General features: G+C 38.0%; 1 protein-coding gene across 4 annotated transcripts in view; it reads left to right on the top strand.

Annotated features, from left to right (window-relative positions):
• The window catches only part of NTNG1 (netrin G1), a 443,795-nt gene that overhangs the window by 340,884 nt on the left and 80,905 nt on the right, over positions 1–22,006 (top strand). For all 4 annotated transcript variants that reach the window (XM_021000249.2, XM_021000321.1, XM_021000241.1 and 1 more), the window contains exon 5: positions 9,673–9,699. In XM_021000249.2, coding sequence (XP_020855908.1) covers positions 9,673–9,699 — 27 coding nt within the window. The remainder of the gene's footprint in view (positions 1–9,672; positions 9,700–22,006) is intronic.

The following is a 22,006-nucleotide window of genomic DNA, read 5'->3' as shown; positions in this document are numbered from 1 at the left end:
ATAGAGTGCTGCAGTTAAAATCGGGAAGACCAGGAAGAATATAATTTACACTTTGCATGATCTTAGGGGAGTTAAATTTTCTGAGTTTTAGTCTCCTCTGCTGCAAATTAGATACCTAACCTCACATGTTTATTAAAGAACAAATGAAATCAAACATTTGAAGAAGCTTTTTAACCTTAAAGTGCTTTAGAAATACCAGGTCTTTCTATCCAACCTTGGAATATTTCCAGAGATGGGAAGCCCAATATTTTTGAGGCCCCTATTCCAGTGCTGAATAGCACTAACAGTTATGATTCCTAAGCCTTAGCTAAAATATCTCTCTTCTTTATGCCTTGCCCTACTTTGTCCTAGTTTTGGTGTTTGACATAACAGAAGAGGAGCCTATTCCCTCTTCCACTTTGAACTCTGCAAGTATTTGAAAAGAGCAGCATGATGAAAGGGTTAACAGTCTGTTATAATGATTAGTCCATTTGGAGCCCCACCCCAACAGAAGGATAACTGCACTCTCTTCTAGTCTTAGCTCTGATACTAATTCTCTGTGTGACTTTGGACTCTCTGGTCCTTAATATCTATAAAAGGAAGGAAATGGATTACTGATGCTGATATACCTTCTCATTCCAAAATCCTGTGATTGCACAGCTCACCAAAGTCTCCACTGTTCTATGATCAATATCATTGGTTTCTTTTGCTTGTTTTCTTGTTCGCTCCATTGGATACAATGTGGATGAGGAATTCAACATGTTTTACTTGACCTCAGATGGAAGAGTCAGGAGTAATAAGTGATAGTAGTGAAAAGGGCAGATTTAACCTTGATGTCAGGAAAACCTTCCTAATAGAGCTGTACAGAAAGGAAACGGGCTGCCCCTCCTGGCAGGCCTTCTAGCAGAGGCTGAATGATCACTGGTCAGGGATATTAGAGTAGGGATTCTTTTTATGTATGGGTTAGACTAAATGGCCTCTTCCAGCTCTCAGATCCTGTGATTCTGTCCACTTGAATTAGTCGTTCAATTTCTCTTGGTCAAAATATGGGGATCAGACTAAGGTGTCTCTAAAATTTCTTTAAACTCTGAAACTATGGCTTGAAGATTCATCAGGTTATCTTGCACGTTATATTCCCAAGTATATGTACCTACTCAGCACATATCTTGGAAGCTGAGGCCCAGTTCCTAGTCCCAGAGCTGTAATGTAGACTTCATGCAGTACAAGAGATTAAAGGAACAATATAGGAACAATAACCTATATTTATGTAGCACTTCATGGCATTCGAAACCTTTTCTCACACATTATCCCATTTGATACTTTAAACCACTCTGTTAGGGAAGCAGGACAAGCAATTTGGCCCTCACTTGTATGTGAGAATTCTTTTCTTTATCTCTGAATGATTCCCTATCACATTCTCTGCTGCAGCTTTTCAGCCATTCTCCAATCCCTGCATTATTCCTTGGCTCTCCTGCCTGTGCCTACTATCCTGAGAACATTGAGACTTTGCATTGTGAAACTCCCTCTTCTCCCATCCTCCGCGTGTCACAATCTTTGTATGTCTTCAACTATCTTCTCCTTTGCTACAGGATAAGAGATAGCTTTCTTCTTTTATCATGTTAAGCCTTCCATGCAGGCTCTTTATCTCCATTTGGAATTTTCTCCATTTATCATTCCATCTCTTTCTCTTACGTATTTCTAGTCCAGCTGCCCAATCCTTTCCTGTTTCCTAAATATCTGAGAATGTCTCTCATTTTTCTTCCCCAAGCCACCATCAAGATAGATCTCTTCTCCCCTTCCCTGCTATACTTTTAAGAAGAGAAGCCTACATTCACTACCTCTACTTCATCACAATCTATTCATTCCTCAAGTCACGGCAATCTATAATCTGACCTCATGATTTGACTGAAACTACTTTCTCCCATATCCTCCTTTTTACTTCGAGTCGACTTTATTCTATTCTTCATCTGGTGCATATTGTGTATATTACCCTCTATTTCTTGATTTCTCTCTCCTCCCTTTACTTCTGTGGCTCTATTCTCTTCTAATGCTTCTCCTGGTTATTTTATTACTGGAGGAAGCCACCTTCATGGCTTTTGAAACAAATTATTCTCATCTGCCCATTCCACTGACATCAAAGATGCCAGTCATCCGCTGCATCTTGGGCCATCACCAGTTGTCTTGACTTTTGTCCAACCACTGGACTTCCATGACTCAGAAAGAGTAAAGCTGATGACTTTGTGAAACTCTGCATCACTTAAATCCAATGCACCCAAAAGTCAAGACATCGCCTGTTGTGGCATCGGTCCTCTTAGAAAACAAAGGGCCAACAATAATCTGGTTGCTTCTCGGTTTCTTTTTTGATTGACTACCTCCCTGCAATCTAAATTAGAGTGTGCCTAAAGGCCCTATTCTTGACCCTCTTCTCTATATTTATTTTCTCCCTAGACCTTTTTCTTTTGGTAGATGACTCCCACATTTTGGCAAGCACAGCAATCTAAAGCTGGAAAGACCTAGATACTATCTAGTACAACCTCCTCATCTTACAAATCAGGAAAATAAGGCCCATTAAAACTAAGTGACTTTCCCATGACCAAACAGGTCATAAACACGTAAGCACAGTCTCTCCTGTGAACTCTCCAGTTCTGTATCTACCTTCCATATCTGATGGATCACTTGTCTAAATTGTCAAAGTTGTTTCCATTTCTGTCTTTTAAAAGCTGAGACCTAGCGCAAGTCATTTAACATCTATTTGCCTCAGTGTTCTCAGCACATTTTTGCTGCAAAGATCGTATGAGGTAATATTTGTAAAGTACTCAGCGTAGTGCCTGGCACATAGTAGGTGCTATATAAATGTGAGCTATCATCATTATTTTAAGTACTTAAAATAGCCCAAATTGATATCACTCTTATTTTTAATAAGAATTTCCTAAATTCTGTTGCCCAGCTCATGGATAAAGGTATTAAGTAAGATCAACTCTAGTACTTCACCACCACCCCGCCCCAAGACAATACTTGGTAAGTTCAGCCAACTCCATCCCAGGTTACTGAGGAGACAGCTTCAGTATGGTATATATTCACTTGAGAGTAATATGACCTCTACCATTTCTTCCAGTCCTGCTGATAAAAATGTCACGTGAGACAGAGTTAAAAGCTATACTGGTCAAATTATATTACATGCATTCCTTGTCCCTTATCTCCAAAGTCCATGAATGAAGGAAGCTGGCTTTTGAGAAGCAGCATTGTGTAGTAGCTAGAGCCTGGGTAGGGAACCTGCAGACTTGAGGCCACAGGGCCTCACTTGAAAACCTAGAGGGCCATATGTGTGACCTCAAGGCCCCAGATTCCCCACCCCTGAGCTACAGGGTTGGATTTGAAGAAAGGAAGACCTGGTTCCCAATTCCACTTCAGATTCTTACTGGTTGCACCAGCTTAGACAAGTCTCTTAGCTTCTCTTGCTCTCAATTCCTTACCTGGAAAGTGCAGGGGTTCAATTAAAGGCCTCCAAGGTTTTTCTAATCTCTAAAGATATGATCCTATCAATCAAACATAACACTCTTCATAACATTTATTGTTATCCAAACCAGATGATTAAAAATCTGATGACCTCTTGATTAATTCTCCCCAGTGTTCAATTTCCCCACGGTACATGATGAGATATTTTAATTGCTCTTACATTTTCCTTTTTAAATGTATACTTCATCATCATCATCATCATCATCATCATCATTATTATTATTATTAATTATTCAGCATTATTATAGTTGTTATTATTGTTGCTATTAATTTTGTCTCCAGGTACCTCACAATATATATCACAATATCCATGATATGTAACTATTCTGGAAAATGAAAACATGAATCTCTCATTCTCACGTTTTTCAGGTTGTCCTCTTCAACTCTGCAATCTTTACGAATATAGTACCTCAAACCTAACTTCCTGATATTCCAGGCTCATAGATGACCTTTCAGCAATTAATTTCTCAGGAGCATTCTATTTTCACCTGGGAGAAAACTGACTTAGACCACCAAATGAGCAGTGAAAGGACCTTAAAAAGATTTCCTTCACGTTGCAAGTCTGCTGGATGTTATGATAACAACGATAACAACAGAGCAACAATAATTCACACTTCTATAGTGCTATAACAGTTGCAAAATATTTTCCTCATAACAACCCTAGGAGTAAGGGAACACAAACCCTGTTGCCCCTGTTTTACAGATAAAGAAACTGAGTGTGAGGTAATAGATTTGGCCACAGTCACAGAATGAGTAAGTGGAATGTGAACGATGACCTCCTGACTCCAAGCCCTGTGAGCTTCCCACCAGATCACACTTCCTGATAAATGTTTTCTCTGTGCTCACTAACTCTGAAAAACCTTTCAAAGATCTTGGTTCCCCCGGGCCACCATCTAACTACCAGGACAGTCATTGAGACCCATCCAGTATGTGCCTGTGTATCTAATTATTGCAAGAGGGATCATTTTGTTTCCCGAATTAAAGCATGGAATGCGTTTATCTCCTTTTGCTCTCCTCCAGATGGAAAGCTGCTAAAACATTCACTGATTCACAGAGGGAGTTGTGATGGGTAACAGAATGGCACTCCTTCTGTAAGAGCAGTGTTTATTTGGAGGCTACAATCATATTGACTTCATTAAGACTGAATATGTCCATGCAACTGGGAAATAAGAAATACAGGAAATGGGGTATGGAAGTCTATCCTGCCCTACAGGAAAATAGAAGGGGAAGGGAATTACAGAAGGGGGAGGGGAGATGGAAGAGAGGACAGACTAGGGGAAGGGGTATTCAGAATGCATGCCATCTTGGAGTGGGGGGAGGGGCAAAATGGGGTGAACATTTGGAACTCAAAATCTTGTGGAAGTAAATGTTGAAAACTAAAAATAAATAAATTTATATAAAAAAAAAAGAAAAGAAGAAGAAAAAAAGACTGAATATGTCCATTGCTGCCATTTTTTTTGCTGGTGCAGTTTGTAGGACGCCATAACATGGCTGGTCATAAGCCATCAGTCCATTTCCAGTGCCTTAGCTACAATCCAATGTTTCTTCAAAAAAACAAACCAAACTGGACCTGCATGTTTTTTATTAACTGTGTAGCTTTTTTCTTCCCTTCTTTTGGTACAAGGTAGTTTAAGGTGGCAGCTAAGTGGGGCAGTGAATAGAGCACCTGGGCCTAAGTGTCTGGAGTAAAAAAGACCTGAGTTCAAATGTGACCTCAGACACTTACTGGCTGTGTGACTCTAGGCAAGTCACTTAACCCAGTTTGCCTCAGTTTCCTCATCTGTAAAGTCAGCTGGAGAAGGAAAAGGCAAACTATTCAGTGTCTGGGCCAAGAAAACCCCAAATGGGATCACATAGATTCTCATGCAACCGAAAAACAATAAAAGCCAACGGTGCACTTAAGCTGATCAAAGTGTACAAATGTCGCAAACCGACATGATATTTCTATTTTAGAAGAGAGGTGTGAACTAGAGGCTTGCAGGATTTGCTAGTCTAAAGCCATGGGCACCCGTATCTTAGTCTCTCTATATCAGAATCAGGTATGAAAGACATAAAATGACAAATAGCACACCATGTTGAATCACAAAGGGTAGACTTGGGTAAGACACATTGACCAGTCAGTTAGTCAAGGAATATTTATCAAATCCCTCTTACGTGCCCAGTACTGTGCTAAGGGCTGGGGATACAAAAAGTGTTAAAAAACAGTCCCTGCCTTCAAGGGGCTTACAGTCTAATAGTGTCTTTGAGCCTCATCCTACTCATCTGTTTGAAGACAGAACTGAATTAGATCTTAACCAACATTTTCAGCTCTAGCATTCTTGTATCTTCCCATCTGGGGACCATTGTATTGAATTATCTCAGCCACACCTCTGAAAGCCATAGGTCCTAATCTCTGATTAGGAATTAATTATTGCCATCAGTTGTGGAAGTCCTCTCCCTCATATTGTACCATGTGATTAAAATTCTCTGTGGTTACCCCCACCCCCACTATACAATTCTCTTGAAAACCCTTTGATCTACATTCTAGTTGATTAGAGAGACAGGTATTGTAGTGGGGATAGACTTAAGTTCATCCCTTAACTGGTACCAGGCCCAGAAAAATTCTACCATTTGTAAAGGGAACCAGTGTAGCGTAACTAGCACGTGTTTTATTGGGCATTCCAGGGAAGTTTGGGCTTGTTAAATATTTGAAAGCCGTTTCCTGCCTGAGGGATCCTTTTTTACAGTCCACTATTCAGTGAGGCCATTGAGTTCTTACCGGATATGCCATATATTTTCATATAACCAAAAAACGGATTTTAAAAAAGTAACTTTTGGGGGAATGTTCCAAAGATATGTACTAAAATGAACAATTTGAATCCTAATCTTTTCTGAGTGATTCTCATTTTATAGTAGTAGAATGTGAAGCGGCTCCCACAGAGCACCACAGAGAAATGCGTTATGGTATCATGGAAATAACACTGGGTCTTAAGCACAGATGCGGGTTTGTTCCAACTTGTCGGTTTGCAGAGATGATGGGCTGAGTGTATCAAGGCATGCCAGCCTACTTTATCCATACGTTATGTATGGCTGTAGTTCTGGTCCAATCACCGATTATATGATCCTAGATATGATCTCAGGCCTCAGTGTTCCCTCCTGTATGTAGAAATTATTGGACTAGGTGTTCTCTAAGGCCCTTTCTGGAGCCCCAAATTCTGCAATTAAAGCCCAAGTCAGAAGGCAGGCATCACAGTTCTCAGAAGCTAGTTATTGGTCATAACACAATACACTTTTACCCTGCTTGGGTAAGGTCTGCAAGGCTGGAATGATCAACGATTGTTACCTGCCCTGATAGCCCTTCTAGAAAGAAGACCCTGGGCATCTTCATAGAGGATTTCACTGCAGCACTTTCTATAGCAAGGGCTCTCCTAGTTTTGCACTGTAATGGATCTGCTAAAGTACCTTGAGAACTTTGTCTTCTATTATGCATAGTGCTCTAACTCCACAGAAGTTGGGAGACACATGAAAAGTTTATTTCTGCCACCGTACCACCATTTCCCTTTGAAGGATTGCAAAAGACCTGCTGTTCTTTGCAGCAGAGCAAGATTTTCAATCACCGGGAAATTTGGAGCTTTGGCCATTGATGCTGGAGTTATGATGCTGCAATCATACCTCACCAGGGGATTTGAAAAGGGGAAAAAAGACCCAATACGAGGTCACGCTGTCATGCTGCTGCAGAGATATTCTACCAACGTATCAGCTAGAGACTTTAGCAGCCTGGCACAGAAATCTATACAGGTCTAAAATTAGTTTATATACTGGAGTTCAAATCTGCAACCTGGAGATTTTAGATGATAGGGAAGGGATTTTTTTTTTCCTACCCAACTTAGCTTCAGTTAAGTAATGGTCAGCAATTAACCTGAGGTTTAATTGGGACATAAGAGATGGTACATATGCCAAATATCTGAAATTAAACATCCATTCCCCGAAGCTTATATGCATTGGCATTTAGCTTTGAAGTAACATTCAAAATAAGCAGAAATATGTTCCTTAGTTTGAAAAGAAAAAAAAAAGAACTCTAGGTAAGGCACAAGGGCTGGTTTTTCAAAATAGTTGTTTATTTCAGTATGTTAATTTTAGATATCATTTGACTATCCAGTATTTTAATTCCACTGCCTTATATCTTGTCCATATCTTCCAAAAATGTAATGGGCTGCTTTGGATGTTTGTTGGCTTCATATTTTCAAACAAAGGCTGGACACCTACTGGTTATATATGTTGTAGAGGAGTTCATAGACAAATGTGGGTTGGATTAAGGGACCTCTGATCAATCTCTGTCTCTAAAATTCTATGATTCCCAATACAAAGGAAAATACATCTATACATTGCATGATATAAATCTCCTGTGCAGTCAAAACAAATGCCCACATTTAAAAGAAATATTTAAAGAGCCTGGGAATAGTGGCTGGAGGGCCAGTCTTATAGGCAGGCAGAATTGTATTCATGTGCTATCTCTTACATATTTTAGCCATGTGACCCTGGGCAAGTCATTTAAACTCTCAATGGCCCAGGTAACTCTCTAAGACTTTAAGTTACAAATCAGTTGCCAGCTTACATCAGTGCAGGTAATTTCTAAAGAAGGCATTCCAATGACGATAAAATCATAGGTCCAGACCAAATATATGAAAGCATCATGAGTTAAGAGCTGGAAAGGATCGTAGAGGTCAGTAAGCCTACTCCCCTCGTCACACATGAAGTGTATATAGAGCTATCTATAGATAGATCATCTATCTCATATACATACACATTTATGCATATACACATATTATACATATATGTATACATGTGCATTTATGTGTGTATATATACATGTGTACATATATGTATATGTACCCATACATAAATATTATGGATACATACACAAACCTACATATATTACATGGATGCATAGACATACATAAACACATGCATATATATAGACATTCACGCACACTCACACATTTTAGGACATAGATTTGAGAAGAACAGGTCAGATTTGAGAAGTCAGGTAGAAGTCTAATAAAAATCCTGTGTAGTACATCTGTAGACAAACATCAGTAACACTGAAAAAAGGGGAGAGGAATAAGTATTTCTATAGCACATACTATGTGCCAAGAGCTTTTCACAAATACTATCTTATTTGGTCTCTGCAACAATCCTGCAAAGAAGGTGCTGTTATCCCAGTTTTACAGTACGGAAACTGAAACAAACAGAAGTTAAGTGAGTTGCCCTGACTTACATAGCTAGTAAGAATTTGAAGCCAAATTTGAATTCAGATCTCCCTGACTTTAGGGGGTGCTCTGTCTGCTATGCCACAAGCTGTCAAGACCCAGTGGAGATGACACAAGTAACGAGGCATTGCTCAGTCAAGTTTGCTGAACTAGCAAATTATCTCTTCAGGTGTTTTATTCAGCATAAAGACTAGATTTGGTTCAAATCTGATCCCAAGTCTAGTCACACTCTGAAGTGGTTCCACCTTCGTAATGCAACTCGAGAACTGAAGTAAGAGCTGAAAAAAATCGATGAAGTGGATGATCAATATGAGCAACCTAATGCATTCTTGTATTCTTCTGCTCAATTAAATTTCTATTCCATAGCTTAATCCATGTAACTGACAAGTAAAAGTGGAATAAGAATGGTGGTTATGTGCAGTTAATCAAATAAAACCCCAAATGATTTTCAACAGCTGACCCATGGAATTTATAATTCATTATTTTTTTTTAAATCTATGAGTTGGGTTAAAATATTTGGGTAGGTACCCCACCAGTTTACGTACATGATTTGTGTCTTTTACCCAGATAATAAATCTATTTCAGTAACTGTTCTGCTGAGCTAACGGGCTGTTTGGTATTAATACACAAGTCCCAAAGGCACTTGGACTGCCCATTTCACTTCTGGAAAAAGCACTTTGATGCTGAACTCTGGCTCATGGTTTCCTACCTCTCAAGAGCAGAAGGACTTTAGAATTGAAATAAAGGCTTTGTATAGCTCCACTCCATATTTTGGCGGGGGGGGGGGTTGTTTTTGTTTTTAGTATATTGAATGTGATAAGGAATTAGGAATAAGGAAAATGTTCTTGATATAATGTTAATGATTTTTAGCCCTGTGTTAATATATGGCTAATGGGTTTTTTTTTGTTGTTGTCTTCTTTCTCCCCAGGTATTCCCAGTATTTCCAGTATTGGTAGTAAGTAAAAACATGAAACAAGTATAGAATAGCTTTGCTTTATTGTTTAGCTCCTCAGGTCTATTTTCCCAGCATCCATTTCTGATTTCAGGATATTATTTTCTTGAAATAATCTTAATGGGTTTTATTTTTCTCAGCTAAATTTTGTTTAGAGTCCTTGTGGCAGTCTAGGTGAAATAATTCAATTCAAATCAATCCAATTCAAAGGCACTGTGCTAGGCACTGGGGAAAGGGAGGGGGAATAAAATTGAGTAAGATTTAATCATTCCCCTCACTAGGTATAATAGCTAAATGGATGGGGAGGGGCAGTACAAAATATTTGCATATATAATAAATTTTTTTTAATTCATTTGCAGACATGGTCTCACAAATGACTTTTCATGGTCAACAAATGGCCAAAACTACAAAATTACCTTTGTAGGGTTCTTTCAACAAACTGAATTGTCCTCTTTACTTAATGCAAGCCAATATATATGTTTAGCTATTTTTGTAGGATTTCAAAAATAGCAATAAGAAAGAAGAAAGCTTTGTTGCTTTTATTTTTTTTAATCTGAATTATGCATATAGCTACCAGTGAAAAACTAAAATCAATTAATCAGACAAAAAGGAAAATATTATGAAACAAAGGGCTTTGATGCATTTTGTAAAGGTGGGCTTTATATATATTGGCGGGGTGAGATGATTCAAATATAAAATTTTAACTTTTTTTTTTTAGTGAGCAAAAGTAGTTAGCTTAATTCTAAGATCTGACTATCAGAGGGCAAAGTGCTGGAAATCCTTTTAGAAGCCTTACACAGATGTAAGCTTCCCATCCCCCACTCCCTCTCCCAACAGGGTTAGCAAAAGAGGGCATTTTCCCCTCTGCAGTTTCAGAGCATGTATTGTTGGGCTCCATAGATCTCACATAAGAGATTTAGGCTATTCAATTCCTTTACGTTTAAAGAGATGGATATAGGCCAATTCCCAAAGAGCAGAGTTTATTAAGGGAATATCTAAATGGTTTTCAAAGCAATATCTTATGCATTTTATAGATATTGTACTGTCTAGCTTGCTGATGTCTACAATCCTTGGACGAGAGCTGAATAACTGATTAGAAATAAAGTAGTGAGAATGCTTAGATAACACAGAGTAATTGAACTAAAGATTTCCCTCCATTGCCTTGACTTCCTTTTGGTTTTCTTCACTGGCTCTGGGACCAGCAGGGAAGACCAGTATGTAAGTGGTGGCAGGTGAAGATTTGTAATACCCGACATCCAACTGAAAAGCAATACTCCAATAATTTGGATCAAATAGTTGCTTTAACTTTAAATGCATGGTCAGGCCTTCCCATTTATAAATCAGTCCAGTTTATGTAAGCTTGTGAATAGGCCTGGGTCCAGGTTTGTTAAACATTAGATACCATGTTAAATGTCATCAAAACTGGCCTACTTGTAAATGGGAGTAGTGTTTCACATCCATTTAGATACCAACTTAATGCTACGGCATCTCACTCCACAGCCTTAAGTGGTGCAACAGCAAAGCTACAGACATGCGAACGGGAGCCTTTGTGGAAGCCTTTGGTTTTAATAGCCTAATTTTTCTGCTTTCGTGTCTCCCTCAGCATTTGCCTAACTGCAAATGCACAGCTCTATGCTGCTTTCAGACCTCAACAATTGCATTTGCACGTGCCTTTTATGGAAAAAAGGAGCCGGCAAAGGAACACTTTTGAAACTATTACAGGGACTTGTAATCAGCTTGTCAAAAGTTTCAGAAATGGAGAGATGGAAAAGTAGCTCTTGGGAGGTAGACTGTTGTTTCTTTCTGTTTGGTGTCAGTTATGTGTTGCATGGGCTCTCCGATTGTACTGCTCGCTTTACACTCCATAAAGCTGTCTCCACCACATTTACCATCTCTGAGCATCAGCAGATGTTGGCCTTTTGATAAACACTTAAGTGGGAAATCTAAATCTTTTATCTATTTTTTTTCTTTTGTAATCAATGGTGACCTGAAAGGATGGTTTGTTGTGACTTGGAAAGCTTATGAACCTTTATTATCAAGAATTTAGGAAAATTTAATTCCTAACAATTAAAGTCCTTCACCCAGCTTGTTCTCAAAGTCTTCAGTTCACATCCAGCCCAACTCCCCATAGTCTAATGGACATTTCCAGAATCTCCCATCTTTTTCCCTGTGGGTAAAAATGTGAGAAACTCCTGGTGTAATAGGACCAAAGCCCACATCCTTGGCACACTTTGAGCAACCTGGCTGTAAGTATCCAATCCACTAATCCAAGAATCCTACAAAGAATGAATTCTTTGAAGCTGCTTTAGTGATACCTATACATTTCTTCCTCTTTGTAGGAATAAATGCTTCTGCTTGCATTGGGTCAGAGATGGGGTCAAGGGGTATAGGAGGATGTAGCTTCCTTTCCTCTTCAAAGATCAGGAGTTTGTTCAGAAAATGAGTTACCTTTCCTAGAAAGCACAAGGACGGAATTTTTAGGGGGTGAATCAGAGGGAGGGCTGGCTCTATCTAGGTTTGAGTATTTTCCAGGGCTTTTCCCTTTAGCCAGAAGAGGGAATCAATAAACAGAATTTCACCAACGTACAAAGAAGATGCCATCACAACAGATGTGGCACCTAGATTATGTGGTGATCAAAGAATATCCTCAAGAAAATAAATAATAACTCCATTTATTGGGGTATATATTGTAAGTATATATGTGTGTGCATGTATATACAATGTATATGTAGATGTACACTTTATATATGTGCAAAACAATTTGATATCTTTTGCAATTTTAATACAGATCTGCAATTTTTAAAAATGTAATTGAAGATCAAAAGCAAAAAGATAATAGTCATCCTTTCTGATCATCTGAAAAAAATGTGACAATTTTCCCATTAAGGTCATTTGTACCTGCTGTTGTCTATCAATTACATTGCAGGGCCTACAACCATCCCAGGAGTATTCGATTCCAATGCTGATCTTTTCAGCATGTTTTGGCCACATGGCTGAAAGATTACTGGTGATATTGTCAGCAATTAATGAATACCCAAATAATTCACAAGTCTCTAAGCTATATGATCTGTGTTTTTTCTTCATTCACTATGATGACCACTCAATTAAGTTTAATTTATATCATGCTTGCTGAGTACTTGTAAACAGTAAAGTTCTATCAAAATATTCATTTGTTGTAATTGATGATCTAATTAATAGTTTGTATTGGTTTTTCTAGTGTTGAAGATAATCACTGCCTTCTAACCCATATTATCTGATCCTTAGTCCTGTAAGCATAATTTCACTAATTATGCTAAACAGTATGTTATAAAGTATATAATTAGACATGGGAAGGATTGGCCTGATGTGCAAATAGCTTTGTGTGGGTGATTATCACCTCTGAAACCTGCTGGTGGCAGATGAGTCAGAGTTTAGAGATTGCATCTTAAACTCCAGTAGATGGTCTATCAAGAAAAAAAAAATCAATACTTTTTTCCCAAAATAAAAATTGGCCATTTTAAATAAATAGAACTCATTCTTTGAATAGCAAGCCAAACAGGACACACAAATAAAGCACTTTGGACAAACCTGGCAGTGCATTATTTTCTTAAATTATTTTGAAATAGAAAAAGACCAGCATGATGTTATTTAGCCTCAGCAAACAAAAAATAATGATGATAGTGGTCGGGAGATAGTTTTTTCCTGCCTTTCCTCAACCCCATGTTGTTTACCTAGCAATAATTCACCTAAGGTACATATCTCTTTTCTTGAGATTTCCTAAGACTAGCATCACCTTCATCATAAAATTAGCAGTCCCTCCAAATGATTTAATTGCCACTAATATTAAATAAAAGAAGTCTGACCAGCAGATATTTATCAACCTGTCAGGAAAGCCCAGAGATGTTCGTTTCTTTGCAAACATTCAATGCTGGCTCGAGACATCGTAAATTTTGCCTTCCAAGAAGCCTCTAAAGATTTTCCCTCTATCCTGGTTTCTCATATAAACCTAACTCGGGAGTAAAATAACAAGGTTAATCATTTTCCTGCCCAAGGGTTATTAGTAATCATGTTCATATCATCCGGAGAGCTGCAGGGTTTGTTTTGTCTTCCATTGCCTTAATGCTTCTCAATCCTCCAAATAAAAGTTTAATTTGAATTGCCCTTTAACTAATTAGATTTTTTATAATGTTAAAAAAGGAAAAAATAAAATCACTGAGCTAGAATAGCACGATGTCAGACTGTGTCGTGTATGACATTCATTTTAGGCTCTGTTGGCCAGAGCTCTAGAAAGGAGGCCAAAGTCCCAGGTGAGATTTCCTTGGTACCATGTCTTATCACGTGCTCAGTGGCCACCATCAACCGATTCATTTCATATGTGTGTAACTAGCATTTCACATTCACAAAGCCTTTGAGGTTTTCTAAAATTGAATGAATGGTGGGGCTTAGATAACATGTGTCCCCCAAAACTTTTCTGTATAATCTGAGAGGACAATATAGGTATTCACACCAAATGTTGAACCCACAAAAATATTTCCAACTCAAAAAAAAAAAGAAAAAAGATTTTTCTGCACCTGATCTACCAATGATTGTCTTTGAGTCAAGAATCTTTCTTTAAAAAAAAAAAGAAGCTTTCTTGCTGGGTAACCTTTCAAAAATTAAGACAGAAGTTAGAGCAAAATTTTTAAGTGTGAGCTAATATCTGGGCTCTAGTTAGCAAATCCCTATCAGGGAATGGAATGCAGTTTAGCTCCAAAAACTCATTTTTTTTTCCATGACCTTTGACAGGCACCGTGTAGGGACTATGTATATCTAAGATAGACTCCCTGAGGATTCTTATACTTTAGATCGTTGTTCAGTCGTGTCAGACTCTTTGTGACCTCATGGGCCATACCGTCCATGGGGTTTTCTTGGCAAAGGCACTGGAGTGATTCCTTCCCCAGTGGATTAAGGCAAACAGAGATTAAGTGACTTGCCCAGGGTCACACAGCTAGTAAGTGACTGAGGCTAGATTTGAACTCAGGTATTCCTGACTCTTGGCCCTGCACTCTATCCATTGAGCCATCTAGCTGCTTGAGGATATACTTGATTAGGGAGCTAAACTTCGAGGGCTGATAAAAACTATCACTTCGGTTGTGCATCAAACCAGAAATGACCCTTCTGGATTCTCCCTGAGAAAAAAAAAAAAAGGACACTATAGGTGTTCGCATGTTACCTATCAGTGGACAAAGTGTGGCTTCTTGGCATTTCTCTACTTGGTGCAGCTGGCACTGCAAGGTGAATTCTGGTGACCCCAAATGCCTCAGAAGAAATGTTGAGGTAGAAGATATGCAGTTATTTCAGGGTTCCCAAAAGGCTAGTAGAGTAGGTTCTCGAGAGATGATGTCTATGGATTAATCAAGCTTCCCTTTAGAGATGTGGGAGCAACTTTCAGCAATCTTTTCATTGGTTGAGTCCTAGCAACCTCCCTTCTGTGGCTTATGAACTCCAAGGAATAATCATAATAGTAATAAGAAGAACCAATTAGCCAAAACCTTTATTTATCAAGCAGCTACTTTTTGCTTTGCACCATGTTATACACTCTGGGGATTACGGAGATATTTAATCAAAATACTATCACACAACTCCTGTCTTCAAGGAGCTATACAGTCTCAGAGAGGTAAGAAGGAACACATAGAACTTTACATGATGATGCAGGTCAGAATAAAATAATGGTTAAGGGTCCACATGAGAGTTTTGGAGTGAGATCTAGCCTCAGAATCAGGAAGACCTGGGCCCAAGTCTTTTCTCTGACCCATACTGGTATGATTCTGGGGCAGTCACATAATATCACAGGGCCTCAGGAAATCTAATAAGCTAAGCGAAGAAGAAGAAGAAGAAGAAGAAGAAGAAGAAGAAGAAGAAGAAGAAGAAGAAGAAGAAGAAGAAGAAGAAAGCTAAGCTGCTGGGTTGGAGAAAATTACCAATATTCATTGGTAGAGGAAATTTCCTCCTCATGAATCCCCCATGCCAATGAAACCACAGACTTTGAGTCAAAGGATCCAATAAAATAAATAATAGGACCTATCAGAGGCCAAATAATAATGGTGATGATAATCCATTACATGTGTATTAACTTTTCAGAATGTTGATCAATCATCAATTTTAAATATCCACTATGTACCAGTCACTATAGCAGATATTAAGTACTAAGAATACAGTTACAAAAGGGATACAGGGCCTTCCCTCAAGGAGCTTTCATTCTATCCCCATATCCTTTATTTAATTGGATCCTGAGGTAAGTAGGTCTTTTATTAGCATCATTCCAATTTTGACAGATGAGAAAACTTAGATACAGTTATTTACAGATATGTTATATAGGTGCAATACCCACTAAGGCCACACTGTGTATTATTTGCAGAGCAGGAACTAGAATTGAGGTCTTATGACTCTACTCAAGGTTTTTTCACATACATCACAGGGGCTGTCAGTTATCCAGTCACTACTTCAGAAACATTCTTCCAGTGATACTTGGGGGAATGACATTAATGCAGATTCTTTCCTTGACACCTACAGCTTCACTATTACTGTTGTCTAGGAAGAACCCAAGATAATCCCAAATGTCTGAAGGTTTTCCTCTACTGAACCTCAGCATGCCATGATTCCTTACTGTTATCCCTAGATGCCCAGAAGATACCCAGATATCACTCAAAAGAATACCCAAGACTTACTAAGCTTGTCTTCGCTTCATACTTTCCTCAGTCTGCATAGGCAGAAAGAAATGAGATCTTGAAGCTTTTGTGATAGTCTCTGCTATCTATCTGTCTTTTCTCCTGGCTGGCTCCCATTTCTCTGTCTTTTCTGTTATAACCCTATGGCAGGAGAATTCTAGATTCTATGTGGTTATAATTATTAAAGGCATTTGGGTTAATAGCATATGGCACACTATAGAAGGAATTTGATTCGATTCCTGTGTGGCATAAAGTAGAGGAATGCTGGCCAATTGAACTATTTTCCTTCTGTATCCTCAAGAATGATACAAAAAGTCACTTGGATAATGTAGACCATACATTTTGCCTTTCTTTTTCCTTGGGCGCTTACAGATATTTAGTGTGTTCTAGGGTATGACAATAGACAGCTGAATTTTCTAAAGCAGGCCTAACTCTCTGAATCTTTTTTGATAAAAAGCCTTTCCCTTTTTACTTCAAGCTCATGTTTTAGTCTGATTTGCCATGGATTCAGCAGTGGGCTGTGAGTTTCTGCAATTCTGAAATGGCTCTTTGCAACTTAAAGGGTAGAGAGCTTCTTTTTTCTTGCAGGAGGAAATCACTTTCATATGAAAAGCATTAGACCAGGTGATTTTCTAATTCATGAAAATGCACCTCAGCTCCCTCAGCCTAACTCACAGACCCTTCAGTAGTGCTTCTGAAGTGGTCTCTTTTTAAGGCAAAAAAAAAAATGGCAGAAAGGAATTCTCTAGGTAAGCTGTTCAAATTATTGTGTCCAAGGACCAGCAAAATTAGAAAATTTGCTGGCGCCTTGATGGATTCAAATGAATAAAATTAAGTCTTCTAACAATACCATCAAACCATTGCCTACAGGACTCTGACCAAGGATATTAGTTGATGTGAGATATAGACCTGGACTCACCACCAAGGTGAGATCTTTTCTTGGATGAGGCTGTCCATGCATCAGAATAGGAGAGATGGGAATGTTAGTAATGATAGGTGTACCTGACAATCTCAAGAACACAGGCATTAAGCGCATTGCTCAACTGGCTGGAAGGCAGAAAGACCTCTTCAGTCACATTGTTTTGAAGATACTTTCTGTTGCTGAATTTAAAGGAAAGCTTTGGACAAGCCTCAATTATAGCTCAAAATTCCATGCCCGCCTCCCCCCGAACCCTAAAGAAAGAGATCTTTTTTTCCTCCCTACAGATATATCATTCAGAAAATTTACAGAGAAGAAAGGACTGATAACATTGGGTGTGACATTTCACTGTCCTCATCAATAATGCCTTATATTATTTTTATTCACAGTATAGGATGAAACAGTTGCTGTCATTTTCCCTTCAGATTAATTGATTTTGAGCTCCAAATAAGGGGACCCTTAGAATGAAGGACAGCATACAGCAGTTTTGATGTTTTCAATGTACCCAAGCTTTCTAAGAACAGATGATTTCCCAAAATATCAATTCGGCTAGCTAGAGTCCTGTGGAAACCAGAGGCTGACCAGAGGCTGCTTACATTGGGTGAATCATCTATCTTTCTAATTTGAGGTTTTGACATATAATTTCAAAGAAATAAATTTTTATATATTATGCATAATATATATATACACACATATTTTTTATATAACATATAGATTTATATTATTTACAGAGCAAATACCACCTAATTATGAAGCTTCTCTGAATGCATTTGCATTTCCTATGCCTCGGTCCATGAGAGCCTTCCGCTCTGCTCAGCTATTATTTAGAGTCCTTTTATTAAAAAATGTGATCTGTAAAATTTGGATTCAGTCAAAAGGCCACACTTACAGATCTAGAAGGCCACATGTAGCCTCAAGGCTGTAGGTTCCCCACCCCAGGTTTAGACTCATGTAATTTTAGCTAGAGGGACCTCGGAGATTATTTTGTCGGACACCACTGTTTTACATAAAAGAAACCTGATGCCTGAGCAGGCTTTGCTTTGTCTACTACCATCCTGCTAAGTAGTAGAAAGACTGGGACTAGAACTCAGGTTTCCTAATTCCCACTGTTCCAAATTTCTACTGTTCCATACTAGTAGAGCAGGATACATATATACATGCATACATACATACATGCATGTATATATACAAGTGTGTTTCCATGTGTGTCTATAGATACATACACATACGTGTATATATACATACGTACACATGTACATGCATACAAGTTTACATATATATACAAAGGCAGCTGGATAGCACAGTTGATAAAGTGCTGGGTATGGAGTCAGGATGACTCATCTTCCTGAGTTCAAATCTGGCCTCAGACATGTAGCCACTGTGTCACCCTAGGCAAGTCACTAAACCCAGTTTCCTCAGTTTCCTCAATTGTCAAATGAGCTGGAGAAGGGCATGGAAAACCACTCCAGTATCCTTGCCAAGAAAACCCCAGATGGTGTCACAAAGAGACATTACACATATCATATGTTTTTGTATACGTGTGTAATATATGTGCATTGCATATTTATGTGTGTATATATTTATTAGATCAGGAATAAGATATTATATGCACCTATATATATAATATATATGTATATATATATATATTATATAGTATTTTAATCTTAATATTATAAATTATTTTTGGAGGGAATGTCTGCATCATTGACATCTCAGAGAATGCTAAATTCTTAGCTTTAGAGAGGCCATCTGGTTCAATTCCCTTGTTTTACAGATGAGGAATCTGATGCTCATAGATGTTAGTTGAGTTATCCAATGCCCCACAGGTGACAAGTACTAGAGGTGGGATTTGAGTTCATGTCCTTTAGCTCCAAATCCAGTGTTTGCTCCTTTCGTTGTATTTCACTGATACCAAAGTATTGTAAATTAGGTTGCCCAAGAATGTCTCTTTGGCATGTGTGTATGCAGGGATGAGGGTTAGGAGAAAGAGAGAGACAAAAAGAGACAGAGACAGAGAGGGAAATACAACATACATTGTCTCTCAATGGCATCCCCTCTCATTGATATAAGGATTTCCTGTATCCATTGGGGTAATGAAAATAAGAGAAATAAATTGTCTGACACCTACAGAAGGCCAAAACCTATTACAACAAAACCCAAAAGATGTAAATACTTTTATTTTCTTGAAAGCTTGCCTCATCATATGTTGATAACTGAGCCATGGGCTAGTATTTTGGAGAATCTTTTGGTTATAAAAAAAGATTTTTCATCATACATAGATTTGTTGCAATCAAATTTTACCTGTGATTTTCTGAAGCACTAATTAAGAAAGCAGCACTTCTCTACCAACCTCCAAGAGTTAAATAAGACTCCAAAATGTCTTAGAATCATGGAATTAAAAGGGACCACAGAGTTCACCTATTCCAACTTCCTCATTTTACACATGAGGAAACTGAGGCCCAGAGAGGTCACATGATTTGTCACAGATGACACAGTGAGTTGGCAGCAGAGCTGGAACTGAAATCCAGATTTTCTAACTACTTTTCAGTCTCTCTTGGCCTTTGCACCATTTTGTTCCTTAGGAAAAAGAGAGTGCTTCATTTTAGGTCATTTTATTAAAAAATAACAAAATTTATATGGGAGTAAGAGATGAAGCATCCCATAATATCCAAATATTGACTTATGAAATTCCTTTGCAATTTTTCTTGTTCGTCTTTTAGGACATCATGTCTAGCACACAAAAATGTCCTAAAAATCCTAACAGATACACTGTGAAATTGTAACACTATCTAACCAATGGAGTTAGTCCTAAGCATAGGTTTTCTGGGCTTTGAAGACAAAGCATCCACACTGAGTCTGGGATTTGCTTGTCCAAGAATGTTAGGCATGACCGTGCAATGGGGGAAAGTTTTATCACAGACCAGCTTGTTGTCTAATGTGGCAACAAAACAAGGAGTACTTGCATAACCAGGGGAATGATCAAAACACCCACATATACACATGTACACCACTTGAAAAGCTATAATTTGAAAGAGTCATCTTCTAAAGTTTTAACTTAAATTTCTTCCTTTGTAATCACTTTCTGGCAAATTAGTCATCCTGGGGGTTAAACCTCCTTTACTTGACCCTAACAAATAAAATTTAGGGTGGAGGTTTCAGGGAGGCAACACAAGTAAAGTGCTCAGATCTACCTCAAAATGGAATAGCAGCCTCTTGACAAAGCAAGTTTCTTGTCCCTGGAGGTTGTCAAACAGCAAAAGAATGACCCTCTAGGAAGTGTCTTGGACAAACTTTATGTACTGGGTACAGTCCTTAAATACCTTCTAGTTGTGGGGTTGAGATTGAGAACATCTATCCAACCTTCATTGTTGATCAAATAGTGGAAGAATCTTAAAATTAATTTCCTCCCTATCATCCGATAACATAATAATTAATTGCAAAATGCCAACCAACGTAAAAAGGACTAAAACAAAATACAAACATACGTAAAGGTATGGCATAATTAAACTATAGACTTTTTTAAAGACTTTCCTTAGATAATACTCAGTTGGGTGGTTGTTTAATTGAAGAATGTTCTAATGTATGAATTGATTTGCTTTAACTGTAGGATGATTTTTTTTTTGCTGAATCCTTTGTGGGAAGAAGCATAGGAGCAAGGAGACTCTGTATAGCTATCAATTGACCAAGACAAAGGAGTCTCCTTTGCATTAGCTGTAAATATTATTTCAACTTAAACATTATTTTGAGTTCTACTACAGAAAGGGAATATACATCTTAGAACATCCTGAGATCCATTTGCTTACACACACACACATACACACACAAAGTTTAAAGTAAATAATTCCCAGTTTTCTCCTGAAACGCAAATTTATACTTTAATCAAAACTGTCATCTATTATCTATTATAAAAAGTACTTATTTTGTCTCTACTATGTTCAAGATCCATTTGCAAACAATGGGAAAAAGATAAAGAAAGGCAAGGGAAAAATCATTCTACACTTTCTGAAGATTCAGCTTTGGGAAAGCAAAATATGATACACTCAGTTTTTCATAGCTCATTTAGCTATTTTGACATCAGATAGATATAGCTTTGTTAGTATTACAATGGCAGTAGGTCAACTTTTTTGATGCTTCAGAAATTATAAAAGGATGTCATAAGACAGAAAACCATTGATATGTCCATGACACGAACCTGTTTGCCCTCTATATCTTACTTGTGGAGGAAACAATATGATGACTATCTTTTTGGTACTAACAATAAATATTTATTGAGTGTTTTGATGATACTAATAGTTAACATTTAGATAGTACTTTAAGTTTTAGAAAGTACTTTTCATATGCTATGTCAAACAACCCTATGAGGTAGATGCCATTCTAATTAAGTCTCTATTAGTGAGAAAAATGAACTGTCTGAAGTGATTACATTATTCAAATTATCATTGCATATTTCCATTGGGCTGAAACCACTTAGCACATTTTACATAACTTTAATGACCATGTGAATCTGAATTTATTTTATAGATGAGGAAGAAACTAAGGCTGACAGAGTTTTAGTGACTTGGCTAGGGTCACACAGTCAAAAGTGTCTGAAGAAAATTTTGAACTCGGGTCTTCCCAATTCCAAATCAAGTACTCTGTGTACCTTGGCACTTGTCTGCCATATATTTTCTGTAGGGTGCTACACTCTGCATTATTTGTGTCTGAA

Source organism: Phascolarctos cinereus, unplaced genomic scaffold (genome assembly GCF_003287225.1).
Source record: "Phascolarctos cinereus isolate Bilbo 61053 unplaced genomic scaffold, phaCin_HiC Scaffold_5;HRSCAF=322, whole genome shotgun sequence".
Classification (NCBI taxonomy): Eukaryota; Metazoa; Chordata; class Mammalia; order Diprotodontia; family Phascolarctidae; genus Phascolarctos; species Phascolarctos cinereus.
This window is presented reverse-complemented; position numbering and strand designations above follow the sequence as displayed.